The following is a 12,690-nucleotide window of genomic DNA, read 5'->3' as shown; positions in this document are numbered from 1 at the left end:
GTAAAGGGATAACTGAAAGGAGATAAGCAGGAGATTGTGAGACCGAAAGGACAGGCAGGGGGGGGATGAGGGGAAGAGGAGGGGAAGGCGTGGATGCAGGAAGGAGAGAAGGAGAGAGTGGGCGGAGGTATGGAGTAAGTCTTGGATGGCTATACCAGTCCTCACCAGCCAAAAAGTTTTGTATCCGTTTACTTTCTTACTTCAATAATGTCATGATCCAGCCAGCATCGCTGTGGAGTGTTCGGAAGATTTTATTTTTCTCCCAAATGTGTTTTGTTCATTTTTACTTTTGTTTTTAGTTTTGTTTTCAAAAAATCTGCGTAGTATTCATCATTTCCTTGAATGTTTGAGGTTTATACCGCTTAAAATGTTCGGGTTTATTTCCCATTATACCGCCATACTTTAATTGTTTACAGTTAACTGTTTTATTTCCATATATGTTACTTTTTTATCATTTTTATTTTATGTTTTTTATTCTATTGTTTTTTATTATTAGTAGCCTATTATTAGCCTATTGTTTTAGAAGATGAACATCTGGCCACAATATAAAGAAGAAGGGACTTGAGAGAAATGGCTGAAAGGATCATGGAGGCTCTGCACACCTCTGACCTGTTGAGCTACCACTAAGCAGTTAGACATTGGGGTCCCGCCCACGCACCCCTCTGCTTCCTGGAAATCCTGGGATCCATTAGAGAGCACAAGGCTCCCAGTAGGACTGTGCAAATGTGTATTCATAAACGCTTGTGTACCTTTACGTCAGTGTCTGTGTGGGCACATGGCAGAGATTGCGACATCAGATATGTTGTTGCTCGTGCTCGCACTCATGCTCGTACGCTCTCCCTTCATAGCTCACATTTTTCGGCTCCCCCCAAGTCTTTCCAGTGCTGTTCGTTTACATGAGAGTCCTTGGCCCAGAGATCCCCACTTCACTTCTCTTCCCTTCCATCTACCCTCCCTGCTTCCAGCCTCAGGGAGCTCATTTACCAGGCCTAGATCTCGGTGCCAAGGCTCTCCCTGCTCTCTGCCAAAGAACGCTGACTTTTAGGAATCAGGGGATGGCGGGTGGGGGGGGTAGGGAGTATTGAGGGGGCGGGTTCATCAGAATGCCCATAGGAACTTTCTGGAACAATTTGTGGCCTGTTTGTATTAAGAACGCTGGAAAGGAGATTTTTCGTACCGCTACTAGAAAAAATGCTACCGTCTGCTCTCAGGTTTCATAACACCATCATCGCCTTCCTCCCCCTCACACACACACACACGCACACACACACGCTCCACATTCTCTCGTATTAATACACGCACACACTCCACACAAAGCATGGCAGTTTGTGCAGTGCACTCATGGAAATAAACACATACACACACATCATACATGCCATCATACAGTACCCTTACACTACAATAAACATCATTTTGTGACTTATAGAAACTTGCAATGCACACACTTTGTGTCTACATATCCCCGAATATAACATAATTCAGAATAGTGTAAAATGAATAAAGTTAATGTTGCATTTCCCAAATAGTTACATATGAAAAACATGTAAAAAAAAACAAACAAACTAAAACTAAAACAAAAAAAAAAGTTGTTCATATCATGCATAAATGCACAATCTAAGTGTACACTTTTTAATGCTTTAGAAATCCCAACAACTTCCTTTGCTCAAGCCTGGCAGAAAACAGCAGTAAAAAAACCCAAAAAGAAACCGGTGGAAGAGCACATTGGAGAAAGCGCTCCACGACCCGTTAGGTCTGGTAGTGGGGCAGCAAGAGGGGGGAGACAGGAAACCCCAGCTTGGTCTCTCTCATTCCGCCAGGAAATAAATGAGAGTATCACTCCAGTTGGGTAATATTCCAGACGGAGAGGGTTTGTGTGTGTGTGTGTGTGTGTGGAAACTGTTATCCGAGTTTCAAGCCCACTCAATGTTGTTATGCACTACATCCTGACAGTAGCTACTGAGGCATTTTAATGCTTCAAACTATCTCAGATATACTTGAATCCGTCTCTCTCTATGTGTTCCTACAGAAAGCTGCCTGGTACTTGAGGCGTCACAAACAAGAGTTGGAGCTGCTCCTGATCGGCAGTGAAACCATGGGCATTGAGTTTACCGAGGGGGTGAGTCGAAGTGCCCATCATTATCTATTCAAAACATCAGGGGTGGCTGTAGAAGGATTTGGCTGCAGCTCTACAGTAGACGTTTCTGTGCGCCTCTCAACTCCCGAGTAGCAGAGTGCATGCTGGGTATAGAGCAAGAGAACAGGTGTCTGGCACAGCAGCCTTACACCACTGTGTTCTTAACCAACAGCGCTATCTACTGGTCACAAAGTGAAATAGGTCCCTGGATATAAGATTTATTTTATGTATAATTTATTTATTTATCTATTGATATATTCATGCTTCGGTTAATAGATAAAGAAGTCGTTATTTTCCCCCATGACATTGCCACTGAGAAGACGTAGCGGTAGTTGTGCATCCACATAGATGATGGATTTATCTGTTTTCTTCTAGCATTACTGGAGCAGCACAGGCGGACGAGAAGATTCAAACAGGTAATCACAGCGCCACCATAAATGTGCAATATTAGTAATAAAGAAATCACTTAAGTCATCTTGAGGATGAAACTTTCCTCAAAGTTTTACTTTTCTTATTTGATATGTCTCGCAAAGTTTACTAAAACTGCAAGTTAATGAAAAATAAATGTAAATTGTCTTAAATGTCTCAAAAAGCTAATATTCCCTCTGCATTCTGGTTCTCCAAGGATTCCCTCTGGTACAGATGGCTGGATGGAGTATGTTCCCATCTCAGAGAAAAAGGATGTCACTGTAGCTCCAGTCCAGCCACCTCAAGAAGGTAGAATTTCACTGCTTTTGTTGTGCGAGGGGCCCAGGATTAGCCTCGAAATGTCATTTATTTATCCAAGCATGCAAGGCTTTCCTCAAAACCCCTTTTCCTCCATCACTCAATAACACATCAAAAACGGACACCAGCCAAGTGAAACCAAGGGTACTACTGTTGACCAATGAAAAATATGTTAAATATGCTATATACAGTATATATTATATTTATATTTTTTTTTTTTGATTGAAAAACGATTTGTATTTCATCATATTGTCCCATTTAACATTTTTTCAATATTGACTTATTATACATGTAGGTGAGTCACACTCAAGTATCAAGCAGTCCAAAACCAGTATGCTATGTATATGTCAGTATGCAACATGTGAGCCTATAATAGCCTATAATAATGAAATGCATTAAATACAAAACAAAACAAAAAAAGCAGATTCTTTAATTTCCTATTTCTTTTTTTAGTTAAACGTTTTAACATTACATACAAAGTACAAAATCTGAAAAGAAAAATAACAATACACTGGACAACATACCATTAATGTCCTATTTCTGGGAAAGTTCAATTTTTCTTGGGGGGCGGGGGGGGGGTTGTAAATTGGAAACAGCGGTGTGTTTGTGTGTGTGTGTGTGTATAACAAACACACCAGTGTTTGATAAATCCTTACTCCCCTGCGCTGTGGCCCCTGTAGGCGGGCCCCTGATTTACCACAGCGTGCAGTTGGTGCAGAACTCTGTGGCGCTGAATGGAACTCAGAGGGTTCTGCTGGACGACGTCATCTCCGAGGAGGAGTGTTCTGAACTCAAACAGCTCGCTCACGTAAGACCCTCTGCTCTGGTGTGTGTGTGTGTATGTCTGTGTGTGTGTGTGTGTGTGTGTGTGGGTATGTGTGTGTGTGTGTGTGTGTGTGTGTGTGTGTGTGCGGGGGAGGGGGGGGGGTGTTTATAAGGACAACACACCTGAATATACACTGGTATTAATTGGACACATTTAGTGTCCTTATAACCAAATCATTTTGCATCTTATGATTCAAAAAGTTGATAGGGCCATTTTAAGCCTGTGTGTGTGTGTGTGTGTGTGTGTGTGTGTGTGTGTGTGTGCACGCATTTTGGGAACAACTATGATTGGCATACATCTAAACCGTAATACATACACAGTAATAATAATAGTAGTAATAATAAAAATATGTTATGAATTAAACCATGGAGATAAATGGGGCTGTTTTGTAGACTTTCTTGCTAGTAGAGTCTACTGACACTGTGTTGAAATTTATGGGATTTATCTTTTGGGTTTTTCCTTTAGTCCGTCACCATAGCAGGCGACGGCTACAGGGGCAAGATGTCTCCTCACACACCCAACGAGCGCTTTGAGGGAGCCACTGTGCTCAAAACCCTGCAGGTATGGAACATGTTTTTAATCATGCCGACTCCTTTTCACGCTCTGGCTTGTTTGGTGCGACTCGATTATTTTTGCCCATTGCTTTGATGTGAGCTGCTGTTACGCCACAATTGATCTACCTGTCTAGCCATCTATCTACCTATCTATCTATCCGTATATCCATCTATCTGACTATCCGTCTATCTGTCCGTTCCCTGCAGTACGGCTACGAGGGCAGAGTGCCTCTGAGGAGCGCTCGCCTGCTCTACGATGTCAGCGAGAGAGCCAGGCGCATCATCGAGTCCTACTTCCTGCTCAACTCCACGCTGCACTTCTCCTACACACACCTGGTGTGCAGGACTGCCATCACAGGTTGGTCTCAGACACACACACACACACACACACACACACACACACACACACACACACACAACTTATTTAGTCTATTTCTGTTTTAAATGTTGAGTTTGTGAAGCCATTTGATACTACACCGCATTCCATATTATTATGCAAATGATATTTTTCTGTGATTTTCTTTAATAGTCAATGCAAATGACAGTCAGTATTATTTTCAAGTCATCACCCGTTAGGGTATAATTTGAATGTTATTGAACAAACCTCCCAATGATCACTTCAGTAAATTAAAGTAAATTCAGAACTGAAAATGGTCATTTGTTGAATTTGCTGCATTAGGAGGTCATATTTACTGAAATCAAAAGCCATTTCAATCGAAAACATCTTAACAGGCCAAGTTACATGTTAACATAGGACCCGTTCTTTGATATCACCTACACAATTCTTGCATCCATTGAACTTGAGCGTTTTTGGAGAGTTTCTGCTTGAATTTCTTTGCAGGATGTCAGAATAGCCTCCCAGAGCTGCTGTTTTGATGCCAACTGCCTCCCACCCTCATAGATCTTTTGCTTGAGGATGCTCCAAAGGTTCTCAGTAGGGTTGAGGTCAGGGGAGGATGGGGGCCACACCATGAGTTTCTCTCCTTTTATGCCCATGGCAGCCAATGACACAGAGGTATTCTTTGCAGCATGAGATGGTGCATTGTCATGCATGAAGATGATTTTGCTACGGAAGGCACGCTTCTTTTTGTACCATGGAAGAAAGTCAGTCAGAAACTCTATATACTTTGCAGAGTTCATTTTCACACCTTCAGGGACCCTAAAGGGGCCTACCAGCTCTCTCCCCATGATTCCGGCCCAAACCATGACTCCGCCACCTCCTTGCTGACGTTGCAGCCTTGTTGGGACATGGTGGCCATCCACCAACCATCCACTACTCCATCCATCTGCACCATCCAGGGTTGCACGGCACTCATCAGTAAACAAGACTGTTTGAAAATTAGTCTTCATGTTTTTCTGGACCCACTGCAACCGTTTCTGCTTGTGAGCATTGGTTAGGGGGGGCCCAATAGTAGGTTTATGCACAACTGCAAGACTCTGGAGGATCCTACACCTTGAGGTTCGCAGGACTCCAGAGGCACCAGCAGCTTCAAGTACCTGTTTGCTGCTTTGTAACGGCATTTTAGCAGCTGCTCTCTTAATCCCATGAGTTTGTCTGGCAGAAACCTTCCTCATTATGCTTTTATCTGCACCAACCCGTCTGTGCTCTGAATCAGCCACAAATCTCTTCACAGTACGATGATCACGCTTAAGTTTTCGTGAAATATCTGATGTTTTCATACCTTGTCCAAGGCATTGCACTATTTGACGCTTTTCGGCAGCAGAGAGATCCTTTTTCTTTCCCATAGTGCTTGAAACCTGTGGCCTGCTTAATAATGTGGAACGTCCTTCTTAAGTAGTTTTCCTTTATTTGAGCTCACCTGGTAAACTAATTATCACAGGTGTCTGAGATTGATTTCAGTGATTCAAAGAGCCCTGAGTCACAATACCATCCATGAGTTTAATTGGAAAAACAAAAAGTTAAATGTTTATGACACTTAAATCCAATTTGCATAATAATTTGGAACACGGTCAAGTATATTGTGATTAAGGGCTACAAAGATAAAACCTAATTTAAATCTATCTATGCATCGTCATGCCACTATATATCAGTAATTGTAATAAATATTATATAATATATTTGACATGTGTCGCAGGCCAGCAGGACCACAGAAACGACCTGAGCCACCCCATTCACGCTGACAACTGTCTGCTGGACCCAGAGGCCAACGAGTGCTGGAAAGAGCCGCCGGCCTACACATACAGAGACTACAGGTAAGACACGAAGACAGCTCATCGACATATTACGCATTTAATGTGTACATACATTAATTAAACCGATTTGCTTTTCTCAGTGCGCTGCTGTACCTGAATGGAGATTTTGAGGGTGGAGAGTTTATATTCACTGAGATGGATGCGAAAACTGTCACGGTGAGTTAGTTCTGCGGAAAGTGAAGATTGACATCGGCGCCCTGCTTTTCCCGACTCGCGCCGCAAGTTTTAACGCCGGTCTTGTTTCCAGGCGTCGGTGAAGCCAAAATGTGGCAGGATGGTGGGCTTCTCCTCGGGAGGGGAGAATCCTCACGGTGTCAAGGCCATCACCGTGGGGCAGAGGTGCGCCGTAGCGCTCTGGTTCACACTGGACCCCCTCTTCAGAGAGCTGGTAAACCATCATCAGGGTTTAATTTATTGTGTTTATAATTTGGTCTTATTTCCCAAACTCTCAACTACACATTGTCATCGATCTGTAGTATAAAATAAACATGGATAGATAAATACAATCAAAGACTTTTGTCAATCATTGCTTTTAAGTAATGTATAAACTAAAAATCGATTTGTTTTCCAATTTACAACTCATATCCAGCATACATGCCCTATGTATACATATACATGTATACATATGTCGTGGGTTTACTCACCTTAGTGCAATATAATACAAAGCCTGTTCAAAAAAAATAAAGACTTTGTTTTTGTTCTTGAACTTAAATCCTTTTTGGTCCACGACCGTAGCCTAATGGCCGCACCCGTCTCTGTTTGTTGTTGAATCAGGAGCGGTTGCAGGCAGACGAGGTGGTCCAGGCTCTGGACAGCCAGTCCCACTGGGATCAAGGTCTCAACATCAATCCAAAAGACGAATTGTAGCAGTGGACTCGCACACCGCCCCATCCCTCTTCATCCACTGAAATACTTCTATCTATTTTAATCTATTTATTGAATTACTTTTTGGAATAGAACAATTTCTATTTTTGTACTGATGGAAGTGCAAGGTTAATAATATTGAAATGTGCTTGTGCTTTTATTTTGAAGGTGTTTCTGGACACAGCAGTACTTGACCTTTTATCTTTGGTTCTTTTTGCCTTCTGATGACAGTCTCTATATGGTGTCAAGTCCAGTTCACTACGACCGGTTGGCCAGGTGGATTCTCACAATAAAGACTGTCATTTCATTGCACTGTGAACAAGCCAAAGAGAAGAACAGCCGTCGACATGGTCCTGGCTTTTCGTACAGTTCGAGCTTGTCGTTCTCTTGATTCCGCTGTTTCAGATTTAGTCGTAACAACATATTAGTATAGAGTCAATAGAGATGAACATTATTTATAACGGTCTGTATATGCTGTGTGTTTGTTTCATCGTTTAGGAGGAATACGTAACCGCAAGAGACCAACTTTGATTGATGCACACCCTGCCATTTTGTAGGAATACGTACGGTTCGATAATACGGTTCCTAACAGTTGATAAGGTTGCCTTTAGATTGACCAAGTTTTCCCGCAATGATTTACTATTGTAGAGAGGTGGAAAACTCCAGGTCCAGGAAGTAAAGTCCTGCCATATTTTTGCTCCACCCACCCACTCAGAGCAGCAGACGTAGACGTTTTTAGAGATGGATATTCAATATATGTCAGTATTGTCTGTTCAACGTTGATGTTTCGATTTCGATTCAATTTGACGGCCATCTGATCTGTTTAATGTGTTACGCGTTTATGCACTTTCCTCTTTTAGTGTGATAAGAAGAGACCTTCCCTCCCTTCTTGACAAGCAGAGCAAGATGATAGTTTACAAGTTCACAAACAGTGTGTGCCTGTGTGTTAATTTATGTCTTTTTTTATTTTATTTTATTGGACAGGTGCTGTTGCATTTGTCGGCATTAAATATTACTCACTTTTGTAATAAAAGAGGTTTATCGTTCCTGTTTCAAGGAATACTTTACTTTAAGGAAGGCATATACTGTATATTATCCTTTCTTTCTGTAACTCTTTCAGACTATTATTGCTGTGATATATACGGGCACTGTAGCCTCAGTGGAAAGTCACATGTATACTGTTCTTCACTGATTAAGTCTCTGTGGTTGTGATCCATTTGGGAAAAAAAAAAATTGGTTTTGAGCAGAAGAGCTTCATGTCTGATAGAGAAGGTGGACACTTTGGGTCACTAATAATTCAGTATAAAACGCTGTCGCACAAATTGATGTGTAAGTATGTGCCTATACATTTAATTTAAACCTAACATTTCAACAATTTCTGTTTGTTTGTATTACATGTTAAACACAAGAATCTGCTTAACTCATTTCCCCATTTCAAATGTTGAATATTTGTGGAATCAATAAAATATTGTCCCTCGACATCTTAATTAATATGGTCAATTATTCCAAGCATTTAATACATAAAACACTAAATTTAAATATTTGTTTGAGTCTTAGCACAGTTTTTACTATAGTGACAGTAAAAGTGACAATATACAAAATAAACAATGCTTTATTGTTGTTATAGCTATTTGAAAGAAAAATATACTTGCCAAAGCTGATAATGCAGCAAAGGCTGTGCCATGCATTTATTTACGTAGTTATTTATATTCTTTTGTCATAGTTGGTACTTGTAATATGCAGGCATGACTCGGCCAATCAAGTTGTATGAATAGAAATGTATTTCCAAAAATGTTTTCATGTTTCTTGATGGGAGGATGCTGCGGAGGATTTGAGGTGTTCTCAAAAGTGTTTGCATATCCAAATATTTGCTATCACGGCGCTAAATCTTTAGAACGTTTTTATTTTACTTTGACTGATTATCTTCCCATGGTGTTATGCATACGAGATTTACATTGAGAATACAAATTATGATTCAAAAAAGAAAAAGCATTTAGGCTAGACTATGTTAATGCAAGGGTCAATCTTTCTTTACAGATTTCTACATCTGCAAAATATCTACTCTGGCAGACTTATTTGAGTGCTCAAACGCTTTCTTCGTACATATCGTCTTCATCCTCTGTGAACTTAACCCCTGTGCTGTATTTAGGCCGCACCACGATACGGTAGGCGTACCGGTCTGAGTGGCAGGGATAGGTTTGGCCACTGCTGTTAGCTGGCATAACAGCTATATTCTGGTTGTTGGTTAGTATGATGTCCTGAATGTGGAATACATACTCCCCGTCACACATCAGCAGCACTTTGTTCTGGTAAACGATGCCCTTTTGAAACTCTGTGGGCAGATCGCTGTTGCTGGTCTCTTCTGTTAGCATGGCCGCAGGACATTTAACACCATTGTTTAAACATTCATGACTTTTAACATATAACCTGGTGGTCCAACTCCTGTCCCTGAAGAGGGCAAAGTAGGCGCTGTTGTGCACAGGCGTCCTAAACGAAAAGCTGAGGCTGCTGGGGCTATTGTAGTTATTAATATAGTTAGCAACTGCCTGTGAACTGAAGTTGAAACTCCAAGGACTGCCCGTGTAAATCCTGGGTGTGTACGACCTCCACTGGCTCAACAGCTCTCCAAAGAGATTGCCTATAGACAGGGCATTGAACTGAAAACCCTGCAGCTTCCCCGCCTGGTAGCGGGGTCCTCTGAGCCGGTGCAAATCCTGAGCTGAGATCATGGGGAACCGGACGTGCATCAAAAGGCCAAAGCGATCTTCAGTTGCGGACGCGTTCCCCTGGGCTGCCTCCCACTTCTCGATAGCCTGGAGAACATAGAACTCACTGGGCACCACCAAGTCTGAGCGAGGGAGGAGAGCCTTGACGGTACCCAGAGGAAGAGTGCCCCAGCGTGCGGAAGCCACCAGTGCCTCGCAGTTCCAGGCCAGGAAGCGAAGGCAGGCTTTCTGCAGTGTGGTGTCTCCGGAGCTGATGGCGTAGTCGTACAGAGATATCTGGGTTTGGAAGGTGGCGTCTACAGGCAGAAGCCAGGTGAAGAGTTTTCCCGCTTCCTCCTGAAGTGGCTTTAATCCCCAGTCGGACGCCATTTTGTGAATGCACTCAGCGGAAGATACACTGATATTTATCTGATGAGTGTATAGATACCTGCAAGATTGGTCCAAAATATCCACTGTTAATACGACACCATTTGGCGGACTGGAAGGAAAAAAAACAAGGTAATATTGCTTTTACCTGACAAAGCTGGTGACATGTTTGCGGCAGTTGGAGCTGACCTCAATGAAGATGTTGAGGTTTTCCTGTGAACCGTTCAGGAAAGCGTCCTTTTGCTCTAGGGAGACAATGAACTTGTGAGCACAGATGGTCTCCACAGCGCTGTTGTCCACGACCACGGTAATGTTCAGGTCGCAGAACCGTCCGCTGTGGAACAGCTCCCCCATGGTTTCCAAAAGCGTTGTGCCGTGGTTCACGAAGTATTCCTGTTTGACATTTTGCTTTGAGGCTAGTAGAGAAAGCAAAAAGCAAATATGTGAACTGTTGTGCATGGAATAACAATAGTAAAACATTATTTTTTTCTGGCTGCTCAAAAACCTGCACAACCTAGTATTTGACACTATGTCTTTACTCGTGCCATGCTCACAGCTCGTTCACCATTGGGCACAAACGCCCTCTGTAGAGGATTGTTTTCTGACACCGTAACGTTTGCAGTGGGCACCATGTTAGTTATAGACACCTGCGGCAAGAAAGTGGACTGGAAATATTTTGATCTCACCTTGTTGACAGACTACACCCGCATCCTCAGAGTGTTTGCAGTCTGTCACTCCCCAGCCCGGGAAATTACAGGAGGACAGGTCCTTTTCTGTCCCGTCACAGTGTAGATTGTCCATCAAGATTCTTCCATTCCCTAAACCAAATATATTTTTGTAATCACTCAACTACAATGAAGATGTACCTTAATTTGCACTTTTTATTATGTAAGCGTGTTATTTCAATGCTTCACATTTACAGCTACCCTGAGTGCCCCTTTTGGACTTGGGACTTCCTCTTTTGCTTCATTTATTTGTCTGTGCTGCGTGTTGCCAAAATGAACACCACCTTCGCCATACACCCCTCCGCTGACGGCCGTTGTGGCGCCAGGGTACTTGAGGTGGCGGCACACCACCACTGCCTCCGGGAAATCCCAGTCGTCATCGCACACGGTCCCCCACTCTCCGTTGAGAAAGACCTCGACGCGGCCCTCGCTCGGCAACTGGCCCCCGACCAGCCTCATGTCACCGTTCTGAAGGCCTGCGGAGGGGAAAGCACAGCACAAGCGACTGCGAAGGTGAACGGAGAGGAGAAGGAGGAGGGGAGGGGGATGGAGGAGGGAGGAGGGGATGGAGGAGGGAGGAGGGGAGGGGATGGAGGAGGGGGTGGAGGGGGGTCAGCGGCGCTGAGCCTCACCCACCGAGACACGAGTGGAGCAGGAGGAGCACGCCGGGCAAGAAGAAGCGTCCCTGTGACATGGCGCCGGCTCGGGGGTCCTCCAACTCAACGACAGGGAGGAGCAGACTTTAGATCAGCAGCGATGAACAAATCCTCTTGAAATGAAGCAAAGAGAAGCTACTCAGGCACACAGACAATCGCACACCTGCCCCGTAATGTAGAGTGACTATGAGACGTATGTTGCTGAGGCCGGTGGGTAAAAAAAATAGGAAGTTAAGAATGGCATGTCATGTCAATGTGCTTCACAAAATGAGTGCTAAAATCAAATCAAAATGCCGCTGATCGAGGACAGTGTTACACGCACATTTGGAATATTTTTTGGAGCATTTTTCAGAAAGACTCTGCACAACAGCTCCCACTGTCTAATGAATGACAGCTCTCCGCGAGAGCACAACGTGTAATAGATGCATTCTCAAGAAATGGCTCAATCGTTTTTGATATGATATAGAAGTTGGCAGTTAGCGGGCTGCAGAGACAAAACCCATCTTACCGTGTGGACACTCTGCCGAGCAAGGTGAAGCCCTCCGTCTAGGCTAGATAGCAGTTCCACTGATAGTATAGTAAGTTCTTGCGACGCTATCGTTTTCGTTTTCTCAGAAATTGAGGGGGAACTTGCACAGAGCAAACAGATTCGGGCCAAAGGGGCAAGGCCTTGGCGGGCAGCAGGGATGGGAATCACGGCTCTTCGGAGGGAACCGGATCTTATGGCTCCGTTGGTTCCCGGGAGCCGTTCAAAAGAAACTGGCTCGTCGTTCTTTTCTCTCTCTCTCTCTCTCTCTCTCTCTCTGTAGGCCCGCGCCGATCTGCGTAGAGGACCTTCGTTTGGATCATATTTAAAAGTTTCACAATAAAAAAAAAACCAAGTAAAGGTACTTGGGTCA

General features: G+C 43.4%; 2 protein-coding genes across 2 annotated transcripts in view; one reads left to right on the top strand and one right to left on the bottom strand.

Moving 5' to 3' along the window:
• The window catches only part of p3h2 (prolyl 3-hydroxylase 2), a 59,061-nt gene extending 50,264 nt beyond the window's left edge, over window positions 1-8,797 (top strand). Inside the window, exons 6-15 of the mRNA XM_079998926.1 lie at window positions 2,027-2,116; window positions 2,510-2,550; window positions 2,760-2,851; window positions 3,541-3,668; window positions 4,152-4,247; window positions 4,448-4,598; window positions 6,337-6,454; window positions 6,535-6,610; window positions 6,702-6,842; window positions 7,229-8,797. Coding sequence (XP_079855052.1) covers window positions 2,027-2,116; window positions 2,510-2,550; window positions 2,760-2,851; window positions 3,541-3,668; window positions 4,152-4,247; window positions 4,448-4,598; window positions 6,337-6,454; window positions 6,535-6,610; window positions 6,702-6,842; window positions 7,229-7,321 — 1,026 coding nt within the window. The 3' untranslated portion in view covers window positions 7,322-8,797. The remainder of the gene's footprint in view (window positions 1-2,026; window positions 2,117-2,509; window positions 2,551-2,759; window positions 2,852-3,540; window positions 3,669-4,151; window positions 4,248-4,447; window positions 4,599-6,336; window positions 6,455-6,534; window positions 6,611-6,701; window positions 6,843-7,228) is intronic.
• Window positions 8,798-9,009: 212 nt separating this feature from the next.
• On the bottom strand, window positions 9,010-11,812 carry LOC307242020 (galectin-3-binding protein B-like). The gene is made up of 5 exons (XM_080016349.1): window positions 11,772-11,812; window positions 11,420-11,611; window positions 11,097-11,228; window positions 10,559-10,826; window positions 9,010-10,471 (listed from the first exon to the last, which is right to left on the bottom strand). The coding sequence occupies exons 2-5, from the start codon at window positions 11,592-11,594 to the stop codon at window positions 9,403-9,405; spliced, it is 1,644 nt and encodes a 547-aa protein (XP_079872475.1). The 5' UTR covers window positions 11,595-11,611; window positions 11,772-11,812; the 3' UTR covers window positions 9,010-9,402.
• Between the last annotated feature and the right edge of the window lie 878 nt (window positions 11,813-12,690).

Source organism: Zeus faber (genome assembly GCF_960531495.2).
Source record: "Zeus faber genome assembly, chromosome: 1".
Classification (NCBI taxonomy): domain Eukaryota; kingdom Metazoa; phylum Chordata; class Actinopteri; order Zeiformes; family Zeidae; genus Zeus; species Zeus faber.
This window is presented reverse-complemented; position numbering and strand designations above follow the sequence as displayed.

What these genes read in the sequence shown, in the direction of transcription:
- LOC307242020 (XM_080016349.1), bottom strand. Translation starts at nt 11,594, where the DNA reads ATGAGGCTGGTCGGGGGCCAGTTGCCGAGCGAGGGCCGCGTCGAGGTC. An exon ending in CGGAGGGGTGTATGGCGAAG is followed by an intron (nt 11,229 to 11,419) that starts GTGGTGTTCATT and finishes TATTTGGTTTAG; the next exon opens with GGAATGGAAGAATCTTGATG. An exon ending in CATGTCACCAGCTTTGTCAG is followed by an intron (nt 10,472 to 10,558) that starts GTAAAAGCAATA and finishes CCAATCTTGCAG; the next exon opens with GTATCTATACACTCATCAGA.